General features: G+C 52.7%; 2 protein-coding genes across 2 annotated transcripts; both read right to left on the reverse strand.

Annotated features, from left to right (window-relative positions):
• Positions 1 to 615: 615 nt before the first annotated feature.
• SOST (sclerostin) lies at positions 616 to 5,598 on the reverse strand. The gene is made up of 2 exons (XM_037491595.1): positions 5,293 to 5,598; positions 616 to 2,595 (listed from the first exon to the last, which is right to left on the reverse strand). The coding sequence occupies exons 1-2, from the start codon at positions 5,510 to 5,512 to the stop codon at positions 2,174 to 2,176; spliced, it is 642 nt and encodes a 213-aa protein (XP_037347492.1). The 5' UTR covers positions 5,513 to 5,598; the 3' UTR covers positions 616 to 2,173.
• Positions 5,599 to 10,550: 4,952 nt separating this feature from the next.
• Positions 10,551 to 21,149, reverse strand: DUSP3 (dual specificity phosphatase 3). Its single transcript, XM_037491589.2, has 3 exons — positions 20,986 to 21,149; positions 17,897 to 18,123; positions 10,551 to 14,135 (listed from the first exon to the last, which is right to left on the reverse strand). The coding sequence occupies exons 1-3, from the start codon at positions 21,108 to 21,110 to the stop codon at positions 13,930 to 13,932; spliced, it is 558 nt and encodes a 185-aa protein (XP_037347486.1). The 5' UTR covers positions 21,111 to 21,149; the 3' UTR covers positions 10,551 to 13,929.
• Between the last annotated feature and the right edge of the window lie 2,319 nt (positions 21,150 to 23,468).

Below are 23,468 nucleotides of genomic sequence, written 5' to 3' on the forward strand. Positions count from 1 at the left end.
CCAGGTGACACCCATGGCCCATGATGAATGCGGAATGGGATATAATCAGGAACCGCAGGAGTGGAATGGATAAAAGGCACTGAGACATTGAGGAGAGAGGCGTCAAGGGACTGGAACATGTCTAGAAGGTTTAAGGAAGAGGCGACAAGGAGTTTGAACCCTAAAGAAAGAGCAGGAATTGCTGGGGTGGTCAGTGGGGTGTGGTAAACTAAGGGAGCTGGGATGAGTCAGCAAGTCAACAAGGAAACCAGGTGAAATGGGGGAGGGGAGGCTTCACGGGTCAGGTGGAGAAGTTTAAACTTGATGCTGGGCAAGGAGGCTATTGAAGGAATTTGAGCACAAGGTGTGATGCTGTGAAAACATTTTTGGAAGATAGGTGGGGAGCACACTGCTGAAGAGAGACCACACGGAGGTTATCACCACGGCCAGGGTGAAGGAATGAGGTCTCGGTTTGGACAGGAAGGGACGAACATGACCTTTGAAAGCAAGGACATCACTGCCGCAAGGGCCATCATTCGGCCACCAAAGGGCCCTCCAAGGTTTAAGCCCTAGTGACTAAGAGAAGACTGTTGACTTTGACAGCAAAGACTGTGTGTGGGGTGACAGTATGAGACCACATCCTCTCTGTAATGATTCATTGTCTTTATTAACAATGCCTCTGGATTCTGGAAGAACAGACTGGTATTTCACAAAGCAATATGAACATTGTCATTCTCTACAAGAAAAACTTTTGCATAAATAACTTAAGTGAGAAAATAAATATGTAACTTAACTCTTTTTAGAAACCACTACTTTCATTCTTGTGGACAAATCCCACATGAAAGAATTGCCAAAAGACACGACCAGCCGGAAGGCTTTCCCACGGCATGTGCTTCTGTTTAACAACAATTAAAAAAAAACTGAACAATTAAAAACTACACAGAAAGTAAGAGGTGTCTGAAAATGATTTTCAAAAAGATATTTGAGTTAGGCTTTGCAGTTCCTCAGCATATGTACAGCACTTGTAAATTTCCCCAGTAAATTATTTTAATGTAAGATAAAGCCGTCACACAGAAGGGTGGTAAGAAGCTATTTTCTAGGCACAAATGTATCCACGAGTGGCGGGCAGGAGGAGGTGGCTCCGAAGGGATCTGCTGGACTTTGCACAGGGGGTGGCTGCTCCCTCAGGCCTGAGAGCCCAGTGTCCTGGGACCTTGAACTTCTCTGCAGAACGTGACTTTACAATATGGCCGTGGAGTGGGGGCTGCATTCTGGGAATGGGGGAGTAGGGTGTTTTCTGTCCCTCCAGCCACCCTTGGGACCTTCTCCTTCTCTACCCTGATGGATGGTGCTATTTCTGCATCATTGGCCACAGAGGGGTGGAGGTAGCCAAACATCTGGGGAAGCCAGACTGGGAAGTAACACAATTCTCCAGGAGTGTGCCATAAATAGGCTCTTTTCATTTTTCCTGCTTGTTTTCCAGCTTTGGCTGTAAGGTCACAGGATCACAGCTCGGAATTCTGGAAATGACCCTGGCAGGGATACACTCAGCCTCTCTCAGTGCTCTGCTCATTCAAAGCCACCGAGTCCTGCAAACCCATGACAGCAGATTCCTAAGAAACTAACCCCACTCCTACCTCCATTTTCCAAAAAGGAAATGGAAGTCCAGAAAGCGGAGTGTGTGGTCCTAGGTCACCAGCAAGTTAGTGGCACAGCCACCAGAACCCCTATCTACAGACCCCAGTCCTGTGTTCTCCGCATAACGCGGCACTAAATGCTTTGTGACCAGCAGAGGTGGAGGGGACTCTCACCCAACTTTCTCAACCAGCTCCGGCACTCTTCTCTCTCCCCACAGCTCCCTTAAAACCCTAGGGCGATGAAATGCTTCTTTTCGGCCCTCTCTGAAGTGGGGCCAGTAAAAGTGGTGGGCGGGACTGCGTGGCTCAGTGTCTGTGACTCTCGCTCCCTCCCCTGCCCCGCGGGACCCCCTCGGCGGGCGGGGAGAGGAGGGCTTTGCTGGCACCCGGGGTCCGCAGGCCCTGGCGACCTCCTGCCCAAGCCAGGCGGGTCTCGACCCCCTGCCCGGGGTTGCAGGCATTTAAAATGAAATACAAACAATCAAACCGCGCGCAGAGGGCAGAAACCTGGGGCGCCCGCTGGGCCGGCGCCGGCTGGGGAGGCTGGGCGGGCGGCTCTAATAGGCGTTCTCCAGCTCCGCCTGGTTGGCTTTGGCGCCCCGGGCGCGGGGCCTGGGCTTCCTGCCCTTCTGCGGCCGCGCGGACTCGGGCCCGAAGTCCTTAAGCTCGGACTGGTTGTGGAAGCGGGTGAGGCGCTTGCACTTGCACGAGGCCACCAGGCGCACCTTGCGCGCGCGGGGCGCGGCGCCCCCGGGGCACAGCAGCTGCACCCGCTGCGCGCGGTAGCGGTCGGGGATGCAGCGGAAGTCGGGCCCGCTCGGGCGCCACCACTTGCCGCGGCCGATGGCGTTGGGGAGCAGGCGCGCGGGGCCGCACTGGCCCGAGCACACCAGCTCGGTGACCGGCTTGGAGCTGCGGCAGGGCCCGTCGGTCACGTAGCGGGTGAAGTGCAGCTCGCGGCAGCTGTACTCCGACGCGTCTGCGGAGAGAGGAGCGCGTGAGGGAGGCGGCCCACCCGGCTCCCTCCACCCCACCCAGCCTTTTGCAAACGTGCCTCCGCCCCCCGCCTCTCTGCGGACACCTCCGTCCCCGGGCACCGCGCCCCGGGACACTGGGAGTGGTGGAAAAATTCCCAGCCGGCCCCTTCGCAGAAAAACTTTGGCGGCAAGGGACTAGCTCCATCACTGGGTGATCCTGGGCAAGTGACTCAGCCTCTCTGGGCTTCCTGTCTGTAAAACCAATCGTCCTGGGCATTTGGTGAGCTAATCAGTAACATATAAAGTGCAGGGTACACCACCTGGCACACAGTAAGAGCTGGGAGTGTGGACTGTCCTTAGGGGTGACCATTATTCCTCTCCAAGGGGTCCTCATCGCCAGACTTAAGCCACACCAGTGCTGCAGCTTCCCAGGCCTGGCCCTGTGAGGTGCTACCACCCCCTCTGCAAGGCTCTGGCTCTGGTCTCTCCCAAATTCCTCTTGCAGCCACTTGGGAGGGGTGGAGAGGGAGTGGAGAACGGAGCAGGGGTTAATTGATGGTAATAAATCAGGGCAGCAGCCAGAGGAGCAGGATGCAAGGGGAGGTGGTAAGAAGTCCTCAGACTTGAAAGAAAGCAAAGGCAGCAGGTCCAGCCCCCTCACAATCATCCAGGACACTAGGGCCCCAAGAGGGAAAGGCACTTTCCCCAAGGGCAGAGCTGGGGCTCCTGACTCTGCTTTCCTAGGGCCCTGTACCTCTTGGCTCCCCTAAGGGTGGAAGCTGTATGCCCAAGCACCCATGGGAGACTGCTCTGGGACTGGTGAGGATAAAGGGCTGCTTTCTACTACAGCTACTTCTCTACCGGGGGTGGTGGGGGGGACCGAGTTCTAACCGAAAACCTACAGTTTCGGCTGCCACAAACATTTAGTAAGCCCCTGCTGTGTACCAGGCTCTCTGCTGGGCACACCTCTTATTCTGTGCCACATGAACGGACAAGACGGTGACACAGGCTTGCTCCCTGGGTAGGGAGATGGGGCTCTGAGGCCTGGTTTAGTCCACTTAAGGCACCTTGATGGGGTCTCCTACTGTGGGCTTAGATGGGAAGGAGCTTTTAAAATAGCTGATCCTCATGTGAGTGCCTGTCTACCTCTAAGGGTCTCAGAAGGACAGTTCCAACATGACAAGATGGTGAGAAATAGTCCTAAGACCAAAGCCAGAGGGGGGCAGAGAAGGCCACCCTGGCTCTGAGCACGGCAGGAGCGGGTGGGGGCCTTCCTCCTGTAGCTAGCTCCTGCCTCTGGATTGGTTTGGCACCCTCACCTTGCTACCAGGCTGCAGGGGTGTTGTGTGGGGGCAGCCTGTTTGCCCAGGGAAAGAGGCATTTTGGGCTTTCCAAGAATAGTGCCCCAGGTCAGCACTTCCTCTGCAAGTGACTTTGTTTTGAACCTGTGGCTCCCTCTGGGCCGGCAGCCACATCTTGCACTACACGTACAGCCCCTCCTTTGAGCTTAGTTGACCTTGCCTGGGGAAGGCAAAAAGGGGGTGCATCCACTCTTCCCTCCCTGTTTGGAAGACTCAAGGTCCTCCCAGCCTCCCCTGGGGTCACCATTTGCAGAACCCCCATTGCCAGCTGGTTGTGAGGCAGAGAGGGATGGGATGCCAGAGCCTAGGCAGCAGACTCCTTCCCACCTGGACAATGGCCAGAGGGCAGTGAGACCATCACTCTAAAGTGTCATTCCAGCCCCCGCCCCCTGCTGTTCCTGCCAGCTGCAGAGCCAGCTGTGCACACTGCCCCCCAGGCTCCTCTGTGCAGCCTTGACCAGAACCCAGGTGTGCCCTCCAGCGGGCCATTGCCTCTCCACTCTGCTGGGGTTGAGCTCTATCCCAGGAGTGAGGCAAGGCTGCAAGTGGAGTGGGAACTTACGACAGTGGGTGCCACCTGTGTCTGCTCCCTGCACAGAGGAGAAAGCCTGCCCTGCAGGGCCCACACCCAGCTGCCACCCAGCTCAGAGGCTAAAACTGCCTGCAACTCCCATTCCTCTGAATGCCAGGTCACTGAGCAGACGTGGGCAGGGGAGCTAAGTGGGGCCTCTCTGGCATCCCTTTCTCACTGCTTTGTGAGGATTTGCTCCAAATCTTGGACCCTACCCACAGTTCCCCTCCAGGCCTGTCTTGGGATCAGATCCAGTTCGGTTCAAATTGCAGCTCTTCTACTAGCAGGGTGCTTCATCTCTGGGCCTGTGACTTTTGACCTTCAAAGCAGAAGTCCACCTGCTGGTGAACACAGAGGGGCCCTGGGGTGCTGTGTAGGCCCAGCTCACATAGACTCTGGCACCCAGCAGCACTCATAGGTGTGAGGCTCCTGTGTCCTGTCTCCTCCCAGTGGCACCAGCTGATGGACGTGGCTCCTCTAATCTCAGGGAGGGATTCTCCCAAACCTTCTCCTTTCGGAGCTCCTGTCCACAGCTGTATCCTCACCACCTCGGCCGCCTTCCTGACCCGGGATCTCACCACCAGCTCCCTGCCCTGCTCTCAAATTCCAATGCTGCTCTGACTGCCAGCCTTTTCCTCCTCCAGGCAGGACGTACTCTCCACTGGGTCTGGCAGTGACTGATGGCTGTAACCCCCCAGTTTTCCAAATCTCCCCAGGAGGACCCTCCCAGGACCCTGCTGTTAAATACGCTCCCCATCACCCCATACCTTTGGTCTCAAAGGGGTGGTGGGGAGGCCTCCCTCCGTTCTCCGCCCGGTTCATGGTCTTGTTGTTCTCCAGCTCTGGAGGAGGCTCGGGGTACTCTCCGAGCTCAGGGATGATTTCCGTGGCGTCGTTCTTGAAGGCCTGCCACCCCTGGCCCTCCACCACATGGAAGGCTGCATGCACCAGCAGGCAGACCAGACACAGGGCAAGAGAGAGCTGCATGGTGCCAGCAGAGGAGGGCACCCAGCCTTCCAGTAGCACAGGCTCCAGTCCCCAGCTGGGACACGGTGGCCTTTTTAAAGCCCCCTCTGCCTCATGCCAGCCAATGAGGATAGGCTGGGGCAGGGCTGGTCCCATGCTTCCCTCAGCCCAGGGGGAGGGAACGGGGTGTGCTCAGAGTCAGCCCTCCCCAAGACTTCTCCTCAAGCACAGCAAACTTCCAAATTGCGGCTGGTGCTCCCAGGTGACCCAGATGGGGGTGGGTGCGAGGCCTGCCAGCTCTCCAGCACCTCCCACGTGCTGGCCTCTGTGGTTTGCCGATAGCACGATAGCACGGAGCTGGGCTCTTAATCTCTACCTCCTCAGCCCCTCAGGCTTTCTCAAAACAAACCTGGGGCCAGCTTCCCAAAGGGAACTGCAGCTCAGAGTCTTCTGCAGGGCTGAACCCAGCCCAGCCCATTTCTCAGGCCAAGTTCATTAATCAAGCCAACTAGTGGCCCCCACCGTCCCGGGCAGACGTGGAAGGACGCTTTTCAAGAAATTTTACTGCTTTCCATTCCACAACGCTCGGCATGGACTATCCTGACCAAGAAAGCCCCTCTTAAAGAAAGAAAACTGAAGCCACACGGGGGTGCCTGCATGGGCGAAAGGGCGGGGAGCAGGCTCTTGTGATGGAGGCGAGGAGTACACCTCAGCCCGTGCTCCTGGGCGTCCTGCGCGTGGTGAGGCGCGCCTCGCCGGACACTGTAGCTGCAGGCAAATGTGCCCAAGGCGGCTGTTTCCCCGGTCAGGCTGTGGGTAGGAGTGGCAGGCACAGCAACTCTGTCCTTAGCATTAGCCAAGGCAACATTTTTAGTGCTGACCTTTTTTTCTCATCTCCCAGCCTATTACCTCTTTTCAAAAACCATTTTGTGTCCTGTCTGGAAAACCTCATTGGTGCAGGCCACAGCCTGCGTTCCTTGAAGCCATCCCAAGTCCAGCGAGCCACAAAGAAACGGAAAGGAATTGCTGCCTCAGCCCCAGCAGAGTGAGGGGGTTGGGAGGGGGAGAGACCCAGGGCAGAAGGTTCACACCTGAGGTGCCAGAAAAGAAAGGAGGCTTTCATGCAGGGGACTGAGGAGGAGGCTGGCCAGGCCGCCGGGCCCTGGGAGGGAGGCTGGGCAGAGGGCTGTGGCCCAGGTCCCCTTGGTATGTTCACTGGGCAATGAATCAGCCCGCCCCACCTGCAGAGCCTCTGTGAGGCGTTTGCCACCTGCCTCAACTTGTAAGTCACTATGTCCATCTGCGGCCGTCTGTCCCTCCTTCTTCCCATCGCCCATCAGTCAAAACATGAATGCAGCTGCCTTGACAGTTTTACAAGCCAGACAGCAGCCCCTGCAGGAAGGGCCCTCTCTGATACCTGCTTCCTAAGTCAGCTTCCTTCGGGGCAGAGGAAAACAGCTGTGGCCATTGTTGGGGGGATCTATCGCTCCCAACAGAGCCAGCGGTGCTGTGAGAAGCTGGCCCTCCAGCCCCCTCCCCTTGTCTGTGAACCTCCACGCTCTGGAATGTGGACCGTTAACCCTCTGTTGGCCGGACAACCGCCCACTTGCCCTGGACTCGGCGGTGCGGATGCCAAGAGGCCGTGAGCGGGCGGCATGGACGCCGCAGCCCCACCTGCCGCTGGAAGCGGAGCCCGCGAGGACCCTCCCCGTGGGACACTTCTGCCCCCTGCTGGACACGGGAGGGAGAGGCCGCTGCCGGAGGACGGCGAGACTCGGGAATTCGGTTTATTATTTTATTTAAAACTGAAATAATGCAAAAAAAAAAAAATGAACTAAGGTAAAAAGAAAAAAGCAAAGAGTCCCGTGGACTTGAACCTCTAAAATATCTGCCTCCTTTTGTATTGTTCTCAGCCACTGGGTGGCTGTGATTTTCACAGAATGGCACCTGCTATGATGCCAGCAGTTGTTTTTTTTTTAAGATTTATTTATTTATGCATACAGGAGCTGGGGTACAGGCCAGAGATGCGGGGTTGAAAGGATTCCCTGGAGCCAGAGTGGGGAGCAGAACGGGCAGAAGGAGCGAAAGTACTGCTGAGGGGAGCAGCGGGCGAGACAGGAGAGGTCTGCTGTGCCATGTGGGTTTCTCCCTGGCTGGCTGGGGATCGAACTCGTGCAGCAGAGTCTGTGGATTGCTTCATAGTGCGGTGCTTAACCCCTCGCGCCCCCAGGGAGGCCCAACGCCCGCAGCTTTTTTTACTTAAGGCTAATTTCATCTTGATATTTACTCAGTCCACACACTTGTTTTTCATAGCGGGACTATACTCCCTCCACCACATGGAAGGCTAAGTGCACCAGCAGGCAGACCAGACACAGGGCAAGAGAGAGCTGCATGGTGCCAGCAGAGGAGGGCACCGGGTCTTCCAGTAGCACAGGTTCCTATGTGATTTTTTTAAGCTTTTAATTTTGAGATGAAATTAGAGAGAAAAGTCCCATGTTCTCTTCACCCACTTTCACTCAGTAGTACAACATCACAGCCTGGCTATTGGCATTGATAGAATCCACTAATTTCACTCTGATTTCCTTCGTTTTCCTTGCACTGGCATGTGTGTGTACATTTGTGTTGGTTCTAGTACATTACAGTCAAGATAAAGAATTCATACAGATCTCTCTCTTTGTCCTTGTATAACCACACCTACCCTCCTCCTGTGCCCCACGTCACCCCAACTTATGGCATCACCAATTTGTTGTCATTTCTATAATTTTGTAATTCTAAAAATATTAGATAAACGAAGTTGATCACTGTGTAACCTTTTAGGGTTGTCTTTTTTCACTTGGCATAATTCCCTGGAGGTCCATCCAAGTTGTGGCATGTATCCACAATCTGTGCCTTTTGATTGGTGAGTAGTATTCCACAAAGTTGTTTTTGTTTTTTTTTTGTTTTTTTTTTTTAAGCTTTAGGGTTATTTCCAGAAGTGAATGCTGGGTCTGAGAGGATGAACTGTTTGCCACATGTTGCAGGATTGTTCTCCAGAAAGTCAGCCAGGTCCCAGGTTTCACCAGCACCATGAAAGTGGGCACATGGGCACTTGTTTGCTAGGGCTGTTGAAGCAAAACACCACAGCCCAGGGGCATCAGTAACTGCAGTTTATTGTCTCAGTCCTGGAGGCTGGAAGTCTGAGATCAAAGTGTTGGCAGGGTTGGTTCTTTCTGAGGGCTTCGTGGAAGAGTCTGTTCCGTGCCTCTCCCCTAGCTTCTGGCAGCTTGCAGACAATCTCTGGCATTCTTGGCTTGTACAAGCATCATCCCGATCTCCGCCTTCATCTTCACATGGTGTCCTCCCTGTGCGTGTCTGAAGCCTAATTCCCCCTTTTTATAAGGCCATCAGTCATATGGGATACGGATCCACCCGAAATGACCTCATCTTCATTACATCTGCAGCAAACCTACTTCCAAATAAGGTCACAATCTGAGGTACTAGGGGTTAGGGTTCAACATGTGAGTTCTGGAAGGATGCAATTCAATCCGTAACTGCATTTCTCCACAAGGCTGCCAATGTGGGATTTGGGCTGTTGACATTTTGTCAATTGAATTTAATAAAAGTTGTGCATCCGTTTCTAGCCAGGCTGTTTCTCTACGTGATGATTTACTGGTTTTCTTTTCTACCTAGCTGCCAGTTCCTGCAAGCAGTTAATGAGCAAGACTTGTCTCCAGGAGCTAGGAACTGAACCCCACACACACACCGGCACCCCAGATCTCTGGGAATAAAAGTTCTTCATCCAAATAGCTCCACTTTCAGGTAGAAAGTGATTGGTGCCACTAAGAAAAGGTTCAGATGCCTTTTTTATTGTCTTTTTTAAGGACAACACATTTTGGACCTTTAGAGGAGAGAACAATCTCTTCCCAGGGTGGATCTGGAATCTTCCCAAACTCTTGGGCATGGCATTTGGACCAAACTTTAGAGGACAGGCCAAATTTGGTCAGTTATGTGCCTTTGACATCTCAGGATCATAGTTTTTGATCTGAAAGGAACCTTAAAGTTCATCTAGTTTCATTCTCCACTTGGTTCTCAAGCCATGTCTCTACTTCATAGAAATTGAGGATTTTCCGTATTGGCTGCACTTTTCAACAGTTTTTGCTCCCACAGGTCAGTGGCTGGAATGCAGTATCTGGATTTAGAGAGCGGTCTGTTTATGGATGGTTGTCTGCATTGTGGGGTGTCCAAATCTCCTGTCTTTAGTCTCGGTTGAGAACTGGTTCTCTATCGAGTTCAAGGTCTGGGCACCAGTGGAAATCCCCTATTTCCTCATCCAACAGTTTGTGAGGGACAAGGGCAAGAGGAGCCCTAAGGAGCTCCTATCACTCATTTTGCTATTTAGAATAGGCTAATGGCTCACCCAGCCCTAACATGATAAAATTTTCTGCTTCTTTCTATCTGGTCAACCAGACCCTTCAAGGAGGGTCCCAATTCATCCAGCCGGTGGTCATTCAAATGACCACTCTCTGTCTGGAGGGCCCCATGTCCTCAAAAACTTGATAATTATTTTTAGAAATTAAAAAATGCAAACATAAAAGCTAAGCAAAAAAGCATGGTTGTTAAAAAATGGGACTTTACTCAAGAAGGTACTATGGTGACAGCTATAGGAACCAGTGGGGGAGAGAGATTGGGCTCAATTCTGAACAAAACAAGGAAAAGTGGGAGCAGGCTGGGGGTGTGGGGGAGATGGTGATAGATGGAAAATTACTAAGAGTAAACACCAGTGATAAGAAGGAATCCTTAGTTAAATGGACCACTGGGATTCTCACTAGAGGCAACCCGTGACAGACATCACCCTATCAGATGCAGAGGCCTTCAGAAATGGAGAATGTGGATTCAGGATAAATGGACTTAACACTGGAGAGATAGACAACAAATATCTCCTGTATAAATACGATCATTATGGAACCTCTAACTAGCTCAGGAAAGCTAATTTTTTAAAAGTTAACAAAAAAGCAAACATAAAAGCTAAGCATAAAAGAAAATTCAATGCTCATGAGTAGGAAAACAACCATTTCTTTGTAATGTAAGACTTTATTTTGGTTACCCTTTTAGTTTTAACACTGATTTGTGACACAGCAGACGTTAAACTTTATTTTTTAACCAATGGATAGCTTCCCTTTTCTGTCCAGAAAATTCACACTTTCACAATCAAATTACCCTAGAAGCTGACAGGAGGTAATTAAAGCTTCCACCAACTGGGTCTCTCAACTGGAGGTGATCGCCATTTACAGTCAGGATAAAATCTTGACTAGGAAGGACCATCATCGTTGGCTCTTTAGTGATATTTTACACTGGTTTTATAACAAAGGAAATTTTCTGTGAGAAAAGTTCATATTCTCATTAAATCAGTGCTTATTTTGATGAAAACTTTGTTATCTTAACATTAACTTGTGACTCAAGAGGCACCAACATTTTGAATCCTCACCACAGATGGAAGACAACGCCACCTGCTGGTCACCATGTTATTACATAACCCATCTTTTTCAAGTGGAGTTAAATTCCAAGTGGGAATTCTTAGAGAAATCGACAGTGTTAGAGCCGAAAGGAACCCAAGGGGCCCTCTAGATGAGTCTCCCTGCTTGATGAATGATGATGTCTGCTCTCCAGATAACTCAGAGTGGCAGGGAAACAAACCAGCCTGTGGAATGTGAACTGCTTTAGAATTCATGCAACTGTCTGGTGCTCTCCTTTTGTCTAGATGGGCTCTGCTAGTCAAACAAATGATCAGGTAAGGGGAGGGGAAAGGGCACCCTGAGTTCCTGCTCCACCACTTCCCAGGGGGAGGAAGTTGCCAAGGAACAGCTTCCCCACACAGCTGGGCATGTGTTGGCTTCTACATATTATTTTATTCAAAGAATGAGGAGCTAAATCTTAAGTAAATATGGGGCTTCTGGGACTAAAGACTACAGAGAAGTGCCAGGGTATCAGCATATAAGTAGCCCCAAAGTAAGGGGGCTTCCCTATGGCCTTGTCTCCCTCATGCCCTCACACCAGGATCTTGAGGCACCCTGGTTAGCTAGCCACACCAACCTGACATGCTCACCTGTCGCTGTGGCTGTCCTGTGGGTTGACTGCTGCCTAGGCCTGGGAAGGAACCCCCAGGTCTAGCCCCTCAGCCTCTTCCAGAAGTAGAGCAGATGCTCTGACTTGTGGATGTCGCATATGTCTTGGAAGAAAATCCACATATTCTAACCCAAGTGGGGACCCACATTTTGTGCTTCCTTTTCCAGGAGCGGGGCTGGGTTTGTGCTAACTCTATCCATTCTAATCCCGAGGCCCCCAGCACCTCAGCCTGAATCATGTCCACAAAGCTGACTGGCCTTGCGCACAAGGGCTAGGGCAAGGGCCTGATACTCCCAGAGTGTGGTATGAGGAAGAATTCAGCCTTAAAGAGCAGTAAAGCTGAAACTTTGCCTCAGCTCTGCCTTCAGAGCTCTGTAAGCATGAACCCTGATTCCTTTTTTCAAAAGGTAACAATATATGAATAAACTCTACCAAATGTATAAGGTTACTATGAGGGTCAAATTAGATTAAGTGGGGAGAGTTACAGGGAAACTGTGAGGTACTTAGAGGATGACCATTTCACTTAGGTGGGTCTCTCTGGCCTAGAAAACAGGTCCTAGTTTACTTAGTGTGGCTGCGGTCACAGCGGAAAGGGGACCCACAGTGGCCAGAGATCATGCACCTGTGAGGCCCGGGTACGCCTGCTTCTCCTCACCCTAGCCGGAAGCTCCTGGTCAACTCTGAAAAAGGCACATTCCCCACCTGGGCATATTAACACTGCCTGAATTTAAATTTAAAACTGAATTTTAAATATTCAACAAAAGTCCCTGATATTTCGCTTCAGATAAGACTCCTTTGCAAATCCTTATATGTGATCCTACCAGGAAGTTAGGCTCCTAGGAAAGTGCTATGCCCACCAGAACAACACCCTACATATATTTGGTGCTCAAAAAAGTTTAAACACACTTTTGTCAGACACCAATGTGCTGGGCACTGGGGGCGCGGCTGAGGGCCACCTCTGCACCATCAGGGAGCCTGAAGGTGGGAGCTCCTCATGGCTTTCCTGAAGACAACGTGAAGAGTCCCAACCAGATGTGTTCAAAACCAAACTTCTATATTCTGACACACGTGCACACAAGTGAGTGTGAGTGCTAGTGTGTTCCGACATCATCCGAAAGAAGGCCTTAAAAAGGTGATTTCTTTCCATTTGTTTGCACTACCAGTAAGGGCCCCCTTGGAGGCTCCGCCATATTTCACTTCTGCTTGGCTGAGACATTTTTGCTCCCAAGGCTCCCAGATCTTTTCTGGCACCAGAGCTAGAAGAACTACCTGTGCATGGGGAGGGTGTTAGCCTGGGAGCGCTCATCTCCCTACTTGTCCTCTGGCTGTGTTTCTGAGAGACACCCCCTCCACTACCACCCCTACCCCCCACACGCTGTAATTGGCCAACTTCCGCTTTCTGTTCTTGGAATAGCAACGGAGACAAAAAGCAGTTAGCACGAGTGGCTGGGGCTCACCAACACTATAATTCAGGACAAAACCCTTGTAATTCTCCAAATGGTGGGGTTTTTAAATAGGCTGGACTTCAACACCCTGTTTTCTAAAAAAGAAAAAACCATGCCCAAGGCACCGCTCTTCTAACAAACGGTGACTGAGAGCAGCCAGGGGAAATGTTCCAGTGGATTCGGAACTCAAGCCTCCCAAAGGCTCACATTTTAAAAACTTTTGATTTACAAGAACCCTGCAGGAGGGTTTGTTTGCCCACTGCAGGGTCCCTTTGTTTAGGTATCTTTCACCCTAAAGAAATAATTAAAATTCAGTCTCTTCATGGAAATTTCCACCAACAACTGACGGCTGCCCTCACACCAGCTTCAGACCTCCTGACACGCCTCTGCCTATGCACGGGTGTAGATGGCTGTGAGGAGACTGGGGCGGGCTGGGGGAGAGAGGGCCGCGTTTGCATAGTTCCTTTACAGGGTTCTAGGTGCTGTGGTCCCCACTCAGGGGAAGACCCAGGAGCGAGGGGTGGGAAGTGGGGGTGGGGAGGTCCTGAGGGCCCCTGTAGGTGTCTTGGGCCTTACACATCCACAGACCTCCTGCCCTGGGCCATCAAGAAGCATGCAGGTCACAGGCAATCACCCTCTGTGCCTCCACCTCAGGGAGAGGACGTCATAAATCGTAGGCCCCGGACACACGGAGGAGCGAGAATGCCCTCTTACAAGCTCCTTTATATGCCCCCGGGGGGAAGTGGCCCAGGGCCGTGGGGGGACAGACTGTGGCAAGTGCCTGGTGATGCTGGGAACAGGGTAAGTGTTTCCTAAACATGGCGACACGGGACTCCTCGACCGGGGACTCCCCCATCAGACCTCCAGAGAGGAGGCAGTGGTAGGGGCACCCTAGAGTTTCAATTTCCCCTCTTTGACTAGTCTGTCATTGAGCTGGCAGAGCTGGGCCAGGAAACCATCATTGGGACCGATCTCGCGGTTCTGCCTCACGATGCTCAGGGCAGACTTGACGTCCATCTTCTGGCGCATCATGAGGTACGCGATGACTAGAGTCGGTGAGCGGCTGTACCCTTCACGGCAGTGGACAAGCACTCGGCCTGTAAGAAACGGGGACGCTGTGAACCGGGGACATCCAGTCACCCCAGGACTGCAGTTAAAACTCTTTCAGGAAGTGCAAGGGAAAAGTGCAAGATGAAGCCATTCTGTACCCAGCAGAACGGCTAAAATGAAGATGGCAGGAAACCCTAAGCACTGGGAGGCTGTGGGCCAGCCAGGCCTGGTCCGCGGGGTGTAGAGGGGTGTAAACAGGCACACTGCTGAGGAAATGGGTGTGGCAGTACCTCCTCCAGCTAATCACAGGCAGCCCCACGGCCCAGGAAAGGGCACACACAGACGCCAAAACCCACCATGCACCAGCAGGTTCTCAGGCAGCACTACCCATAACAGCCCCAAGTTTGAAACCCCCAAAGCTTATACAATGGCAGCATGGTAGATAAATAATAAAAACGCACAATCGACAAGAACATGGAACACACAGGAGGTGTAAGGTCTGTGCTGTGGAAAGTCTGAATAGCGGTAACCCCGGGGCTGGGGTAGTGGGGGAAACAGGCAAGGGGGCTTCTTGGGGAGCTGGTCAGGGTCTGTTTCTTGATCCGGGGGCTAGTACATGGGTGTGTTCGGTTCACTGGGCTACACACCTGTCACATGAGCACTTCACTGTATAAATGTATTTCAGTCAAGAAAAACATGAAGAGGGGCCTCCCTGGTGGTGCAAGGGTTAAGATGCAACCTATGAAGCCATCCGCAGCCACTGCAGCATGAGTTCAATCCCTGACCAGCCAGGGAGCAACCCACATGGCGCAGCAGACCTCTCCTGACTTGCCCGCTGCTCCCCTCAGCAGTGTATTTCGGTCAATCCGCCTGTTCTGTTCCCCGCTCTGTCTCTGGTGAATCCTCTTACCCCCCACACCTCTGGCCTGTACCCCAGCTCTTGTATGCATAAATAAATAAATCTTTAAAAAAAAAACCATGAAGAACCCAACCGTGCATGAACAGGCAAATGGAGGAAGGAACTGGGACACCTCCCTCGCCTGGGACGCCACTCAGATCTGAAAGGATCGAGCGACAGCTGCATGCGGCAGAGTGGCCGAGATGCGGGCGCTGAGCAGAGAGGGAAGGCGAGCAGCACACATGCTGTGATTCCATCCCCACGAAACTTACAAAGTGCACACGGACATCCAGTGATGGAAAGCAGATCAGTGTGGCTTAGCAACAGGGGAAGAGAGGCAGGGGAGGGGGAGGTCACAAAGGGACATGAGGAACCTCTGGGGTGATGGGATGCACACCACCATGGCTGGGGTGATGGATCCCGAAGTGTATACAAATGTTGAAACTTATCAAACTGCACACTTAAGTGAGTTGAAGGACTCAGGAATCCCTCAACAGAGCAGTTTCAAAAATAAATGGAACACACGTGTGAAATACAAACACAAACCAGGCAAAAAATACACACAGACACACATGCAGAAATATCTTCTCACGGCAGCCCCATGGGCCCATGAGGCCCTACAAAATCTGGCTCCCACTCCTCTCCCCTTTCCCTGCACACCAGCGGCCTCTGCACCTGTAACACCTCTTTTCCCAAGTGTTTGCTCAAATGTCACCTTCCCAGGAAGGCCTTTCCTGCCCATCCACACTTAAAGGCTCAGATCCACCCCACCCCTTTACTCCCTCACCCACACCTCCCTACTTCATTCTCCCGGTTTATCTTTTTCACTTGTTTACTGTCCCCTCCTCCTGAAATATAAGCTCCAGGAAGACAAGGATGTCTGTCTTGCCCCCTGCTGCATCCCTATCATTTGGAAAAAGGGGGGGCAGGATGGGTGAGGGGGTGCCAACAAAGTCCCCCTCTGTGAATCCCCTCCCTTGACCTTCCCAGCTGGAATGACTGCTTCCTCCTCTGAGCACCCCCCCAGTCACTCCCCCCCGCCCCCCCGCCCCCGGCTCTCCAAAGAGGTGGGTCCCAGCTCCCGGCACACTATTGGAGCCCAGTGCATTTCCACTGACTCACTTGGCCAGTGGGTCTTAGAAGCGCTTCCACTGGCCTTAGCGCCCCTGGAATTCATCTCTATGACTGAGTCAGTGACCACCTGCAGCATATCTGCTCTATGCCTGATGCCACCTCAGGTGCTGGGGAGACACAGTGTGAGGGCAGGAAGACAGGGCACTATGCCCAGGGTGAAGCGCAAAGTGGAGCTGGCCAGAGGACAGGGCAGGGAGCAGCGGAGACCTTTCCAAACTGATGCGCCAGCTCGCAAGAGCTAAGGCAGCAGGGTCATAAAAATCAAAGTATGTTCCTAGTCGTACGGAGAGAGGAAACTAAGTCAGGGAACCCTAAGTTCCTTGAACGGATGGCCCATTGATACACGAGAAGAGCCAACTCCATCCCCTTCCCTGGGCCCCTCGTTCTCATCTGTACAGCTGGGGGCCATGGGGGTAGGGAGGGGACACGTTTAAGACCATGAGGGCTGACAGTCAAATGTACAGATTTCCTGGGGGATCCAACTTCCCCCCGAGCCCCAAACATGTGATAACCAGCATCTAGTAAACCCTGCTTACTGGAACTCAGTCCACTGGGCAGACCTTGGCACCAGCAGCAGAGCAGCCAAGACAGACTAGAGTCGGGGACAAGGCTGATCACTCTCGGTGGGGGTGATTTCCCCTGGGAAGATATGGGGTGGAGAGGAAGGAGGGGTTGGAGGAAGCAGCACGAAAGTAAAGGGAGTTGCTGCGAAAAACAAGTTAAAAACAGAAAGGGCAAGTGGCCCAGCCTGCCCTGCTGACCTTCTAAGGTTTCTCTCTGCAACACCTTGCCTGGTTGCCAGCACCTTGGCAGTTCTGCTCCAGTCTCACTCTGTTTGGGAGCTGCTATAGTTTGCTGACCCTCCAGAAGAGCCAAGATGGCTGCCCCACTTGGCTCACCAGGTATGTGACCCAGCAGAGGCCAGTGAGCTGTGAGGGGAACTCCACTGGAGGGCTCTGGGAATGCTCTCCTTGCTCTTAAGAGAACAAGGGGCCTCTCTGATGGCTCAGGGATTAAAGTCTCAGTGCTATCAAGCTATCAGCAGCCACTGTGGCCTGAATTCAATGTCTGGCTAGCCAGGGAGCTACCCACATGGCGCAGCAGACCTCTCCTGTCTCACCTGCTGCTCCCCTCAGCAGTGTATTTCAGTAGATCTGCCTGTTCTGCTCCCCACTCTCTCTGGTGAATCCTCTCACCTCCCACACCTCTGGCCTGTACCCCAGCTCTTATATGCATGAATAAATAAATCTTAAAAAATAAATAAATAAAACAAGAGAACAAGAAGCAGATGGCTGCCTCATCTTTCACTACACCTTGTCCTGTTGGGATGTGGTGACTGGGTCTGCCACAGCCATCTCAGGACCCCCAGGGGAGCACCAACACGGAAGGTGCCAGAGGAGACAGCACACAACCCCTGAGCTGCTGAATCAGCCACCCTGGAGCTGCATCACCTCAGAACATCTTATCATTGAAATACTATGGAAACAAATAAATAAAAAGCATTGAAGCCATCTGAATTGGGGGTGTAGGAGGAAGTGGCTGGAAATTGAACTCTCAGTCAAAGTCAAGTCAAACTCGAGGGCCTGAGGGCTGCCACTGTGCGAAAGGTGGCACAAACACCTGAAGCTTTGTGAACACAAACACCTGAAGCTCTAGATTATTTACCACAGGAGACAGGACACAACAGGTTCCAAGAGGAGGCCTGTTATGGCCCTGTTTTCTAGAAAGTCCAGTCCAAGCTGCCTCTCGTCACTTCCTGAGTGGCAGGTCCCTTACCATTCTTTTGAGCCAAAGCCTGGTCAATGAAGTCTGCAGCCTTTTCAAAAAAGGCGCTGAGGTTGAATTCCTGTGTGTCATTGGCCTTGATGCCCAGGTAGGTGATGCCAGAGTCCTTGTAGAAGCTGGCGTTGGTATTGACGTGCATGAAGGACCTGCCCTCAGCAGCGTTCAGAACGTGGGTGATGCCCAGCTTCTGTAGCTTGGGGATGTCTTGAGCCACAGACCTGGACAGGAAACAATAGCAGATGATTAACTCACCCAAGGGGCGGAAGATGCAGAAGATTCTAAGCCTCTTGGCAAAGCAAGGAACCCTCCATGCTGGCTTCTCCAGCCCATCTTATGACTCCCCTCCCTCACTCCTGTCCCATCTAGTTACTAGCAGCTGCCCAGACAGCCCATGCCGTTCCCTTTGTCTGGAATGCCCTTCTCCACGGACACTCACCCTCTGCAGTATTTCCCAGCTGCCCCTCCATTCCATTTGGCATCATTCTCCCTATCCTATGGTGGTGGGCTAGCCAAGGGGGCAAAGTGAGCTCTAGAGCCAGACTGCCTGGGTCTGAACCCAGCCCTGCCATTTACCAGCCAGGCAACCTCGAGCAAATCACTTAATCACTTCCTGTATCTTGGGTTTCCCTCCTGCTCCCTGGGTTCTTCTGAGTGTTAAGTGAGTAAGTCTATAGACAGAGCATGAAACCACAGCCAGTGCAGCTAATCTCGTGCTTGATTGTGCTAGTCAGCTTAGGTGCCTTGAGGGAGAAGCCATGACTGCTTCTTCAGGTCTGTATGTCCGCAACTGGCAGGGGACCTGGCCAGGTATGTGCTGAATGAGTATGTGTTAATCAGTAAGAAAAATGAAACTGGCACACCTGGGACAGCCTCAGTCCTTGGGTTACAGCAGCCCCCTCCATCCCTTAGAGGGATCCCTCCTGCCACAGTCCACCAGCCTCATATTGAAGCTGCCTTGGGTGAGTTAGCCCTGGGGGAGTTAGTGGCTCCGACAGAACTATGGGGATTACAAAACATTTGATCTGAATAGTCAAAGGGTTCCTTTATTTCAACTCACAACATCCCAATTCAAACAGCAGTTTATACTTTACAAAACATCTTCTACACAATCTCATTGGCCTGTCACGGAAAGTCCTATGAGGAAGGAAGGACAGAGCTTAGCCTCTGGCCTGACAGGACAGTGGAAGGATGTACGTGTGCTCACATGGGCTGCTGAGTGGCAGAGAGGAGAGCTTTCTCCCCACACCTGCACTGTTCCGTCCCCTTCACGCCTCCTCCCCCATCCATGTCAGCCGCCACTCCTGAAACCAGGGAAATGTGGCTCATGAAGGCTCCTCTCTGCCCTGTGAGTCCTAATCAAGAGCCCTGATTTTGCTAAGGGGCTGGTGATGGGTGGGTGAGCAGTGGGTGCTCAGTAGACCCTCCCTGCTAAACACATCACCACCACCACTACACACACACACACACACACACACACACACACACACGTGTGTGTAGTGTTTGTGTGTGTGCATGTGCACGAGGTCAGATTTGCTTGGAGGGCAAGGGATGTGTTTTCTACAATGTCCATCAACACGTGTCACTCTGGCTACCACCAGACACTCGTGACCTTGGTTGTCACTTGAAAAATGAGGGCAAGTGCCAAAATGTCCAAGAGAGCAGGGTTACCATGGGTGCTTGGGTGGCTAGAGAGGAGCTTATCTTTGGAACTTTGCAGTTCCTGGGGCCTTGGACTTAGACTGTAGGTCTCTGTTTTAGCTGTCCCTGCTCCTGACACTGCTCATGATTACAAAGCAGTGGCTGATTAAAAAACAATAAAATAACCAAATGTGAAGTCACTCCCTTCTCCAATACTAATTCAACATTGGACAGATTTTCCATGAGCACTGTCACAGCTATGCGTGAACACTGTACCGTGCCTGACACAATAAGGTGACTGAATGATGGACCCCATATTCTGTCAGGCTGGGGCCTGCCTAGTGGGCCCCTTCTTCCTCTTCAGTGACCCCTTTCTTGCAGCAGTCCTTAGCAGGGTAAGCAGCAGGTCGCCGCCCAAGCCTGGGAACACTGACCATGTCCTCACAATCCCTCAAACCACTCAGTGTTACCATGTCCTCTTAAGTAACTTAAGGGGGTTAGATCTGTGTTTCCAACATGGCTGTCCCCAGCCTAGAGCGCTTAGGGCCCGCAACTGAGTCCTCAACGCTCTCCTCTCCTCTCAGAAGCCCTCTCTGAAGTCTCACAGGCGCGGTCATTTGCTTTTGGTTGTTAAGTTGGGTACCTCTCCGAGTGGTTAACACTGGGATCTCTCCTGCTACTGAGAAGTTCGTACTAGTAATTTGACTAACAAAATGGGTAAATCAGTGTAAGAATTCCTAAGTAATAAATAATAAGATCATTTCCTCGTGACGGGAAGGTCAAAAGCCTTTTCTAAATGATGGCTCAGGTGCTTATGGGGTTTATCCTTGTATCTTTCTAGAATCCCAACTACATCAAATCTAGAGACGGAAGGAGCGAAGAAACCCGGGTCCTCGGGACCCCCTTCTTTGGGGTGTTGGGGGTATTTGGAGCCCACCCCCCCCCCAATCGGGGCAGGCCCGACCCGGCAAATTCCACGCCCTAACTGTGACGTTAGCCCGTTGCCATGGCAGCGAAGGCAGACATTCCGCGGTGACCTCACTGCAGAACCTGGCAGCTGTCACATGACGCGCGGGCAGGAGAGCGGCCCGGCCACAGAGGGCCACCTGTTCAGCGAACGTGCTAGCCCCGACCCCGCCCAAGGCAGAGCCCCCAGCCGAGGCGGCGAGGGCCCGACCCCCGACGGGCCAGGCGGCCCCCAGGGCTGCGCGCGCCCGGAGAAAACGAAGGACGCGCGCGACCCGGGCGGGATCCAGCCCCACCGCCCCGCACGCGGGGGTGAGCGGCGCCCCCGGCCCCCGCCCGGCCCCGGCGGTCGCTCCGGAGGGACGACCACGCCCCGGGACCCCACCCGCCCCGGCTGACACCCCCGCCCCGGCTTTCGGGTGGGCGGGGCGCCCCAGGAGGGGACGGCGGGGTTGGGGCTGGGAGCGGCGACTCACGCGTTGCCCACGTAGATCCTGGGGGTGACCTCGTTGCAGGGCTGGCTCGGGAGGCTGTAGCAGCCGCTGCCGTCGGACAGCAGGTCGTTGAGGTCCTGCACGGAGAGCTCGACCGGGCCCGACATGGCGGCGGCCGGGCCCTGCACGCGGGGCAGCAGCTCGGGAGGGAGAGCGGCCGGGTCAGCTGGGCGGGGGTTCCCGAGCGGAGACCCGCCCCGTCCCGCCCCAGAGGCGGGCCCGTCTGGCGCGGAAAGTGGGGAGCGCGGGCCGCGGGCGCCTCCAATCCCGGGAAGCGGGCGCGCCGCGCACGCGGCCGGGAGGACAGCTGGGCTCGCCCCTGGGGCTGGGAGTACCGCCACTCATGGGTTTCGGGGGTTCCTCTCCCCATTCCCCACTAAGGCAGTTTCTGGATCTTTACGAACTGGGAAGTGCAATAACTTCACGGGATCAAATGCTGAGCGCAATAAAAATTCCTATTGACCTGGAGGCACCTGTGAGAGGAAAAGTGAAGAGCAACCTCCCAGCCGGTGGGTGGCGCTCGTCCGTGGTCAATCGTATGTGAGACGCATTGTAGGGCACCCAGGTAGGCCCATGGAAGCAAAAATAGAAGCAATTCAATCAGCCACTCCTTGAGGATACACTATGGAAAGAAGGAATTTCTCCAATTTAGGGGGGTCCCTTGGTGGAATGGGGGTTGTGTGCCCAACAGTATCCTGCAAGTTGCCCCTGTTGGTTCAGTCTCCCCATCTGGATTTGGGGAAGAGAAAACTGTCCCACTCCAGGGTAACTCCTTTGGCCAAATTAGTTGCCTTGTCTGGTATTGTAACAGGGTGGTCCCCAGGAAGGGGGGAGGTTCCAGGTTCCCTGCCCCACCCAAGGGAGGGTGGAGCTGAGCAGGGAGAGAAGCTGCTGCAGAGGAGACTGAGGAAGGAAACAGGATGGAGCCAGGAGGAGACCTGGAGGAGGTGCATGGAGCCTAGAGACACGTGAAGAAACTGCGCTTGTCTTTTGGTCGTGGACGGGGTGACAGAGATGTGGGTAAGGCCCGTGGGGAGGTGACAATGGCAGCTTTTATCTTGATTTTGATTTTGCTCTGGTGGTTTCTGACCCTTTTCTGGGGGTCCCCACTGGAAGATGCTTTAGACTTGTGGCAGGCTTTGGGGCCTTGCTCTGGGCCAATCCCATTTGGATGGAGTTTTACCCATGAGGAGATGGGTAACTTTGGGTACTTGATTTAGAATCTAGATTCTTTGCCTTTCCTGTATTGTTTCCTAATTGTATTAAAGTTCCTTTCCATTAAAGTCTCATATGTTTTGTGTTGATGCAGCGGATGGCAGAACCCATTTAGAATAGGCAGGTTTGCCCGGTTTGGGCTGCCCCTCTCCCTGCCCCTGTAACAGTATGAGAGGAAGCCTGTCCAGTCCGGTCCTGGAGAGACAGTGTGAAGCCTCCACAGCCTCCCTAGGAGGGGCTGGTTTCTTGGAAAGGGGAAATTTCTTGGATAGGGGTTCTCTGCTTGTGGATTCATAGTCTTCAGTAAATAGTGATCTACCCCCTCCTGTTTCTCCCCTTTACAGTTGTCAGGGTGAGGAGAGGGCTGCTTGCCTCCTCTTTGTGCCAGCAAATGGGCCTCTGACCTTGCTAAATCAAATTCATGGGGGGACATATATTTTGCAGATGGAATGTAAAATTTATATTTTACATATATATAACTGAAAATTTTACATCTACAAAATTTTTCCAATTGCAAAATATCTTGACCCTCTGACCCCATGAGTACACAGCCAAGAAGTGTTAGGGTAAGAAAATACATATGCTTCTTAGGAATTGACTTACACCTGAGCTTGTTCCAGTCAGGCAGAATTTGCCCAAGCTGACTTTCAGCTAAAGTAGAAGGCTCAACCTCTAACCAAAAAGAGGGCTGTAGAAAATGCTCACCAAACACCCAAGAGGCCCTCCGGAAGCAAAAATTCTAAGTTAGAGATTAAAAACCAGACCCATGCGTAAGCCCACAGGGTCTCCCAAAATATCAAAATCAACTTCCATACCCCAGACTTTATCAGATCACCCAAACCAACCAAAACTTAGAACTGTTGAAAGACTGAACCCATGTCTAAATCAAAATATACACAAAGAGAACCCTGCTGAAGTAAAACCAAGCTCCTCCAAATTAGAGACAGAAAAATCCCACCACGTGTTCAGCAATTGCAACACACTTATGGTGGCCAAGGCAAGGAAGAAATTCTTGGGCTGGCCAACCTCGGGTGTCTGGCCCCACACTGGGTGCCAAGCTGAAACAGGGCATACCCAGAGAGATGGGGATGACTTAGTTGGTGGGTCCTCACCTGAAAGCTTAAGAATGCAGGACATGACTCAATTGGACACACAGAACAATAACAGGACTTTTTAAAGTAGGGAGTGAGAAAAGGGACAACTGAGAGAAACTTTATAGGCTGGACCGTGGCAACCTTTCCCACCCCAGA

Source organism: Talpa occidentalis, unplaced genomic scaffold (genome assembly GCF_014898055.3).
Source record: "Talpa occidentalis isolate TD23 unplaced genomic scaffold, MPIMG_talOcc4v2.1 talOcc4.7, whole genome shotgun sequence".
In the NCBI taxonomy this organism is placed as follows: Eukaryota; Metazoa; Chordata; class Mammalia; order Eulipotyphla; family Talpidae; genus Talpa; species Talpa occidentalis.

Coding starts and splice junctions, on each gene's coding strand:
- SOST (XM_037491595.1), bottom strand. CDS start 5,512: ATGCAGCTCTCTCTTGCCCTGTGTCTGGTCTGCCTGCTGGTGCATGCA. Junction 2,596..5,292: donor CCACCCCTTTGAGACCAAAG/GTATGGGGTGAT, acceptor CTCTCTCCGCAG/ACGCGTCGGAGTACAGCTGC.
- DUSP3 (XM_037491589.2), bottom strand. CDS start 21,110: ATGTCGGGCCCGGTCGAGCTCTCCGTGCAGGACCTCAACGACCTGCTG. Junction 18,124..20,985: donor AGGATCTACGTGGGCAACGC/GTGAGTCGCCGC, acceptor TTTCCTGTCCAG/GTCTGTGGCTCAAGACATCC. Junction 14,136..17,896: donor GGCTTTGGCTCAAAAGAATG/GTAAGGGACCTG, acceptor CGTTTCTTACAG/GCCGAGTGCTTGTCCACTGC.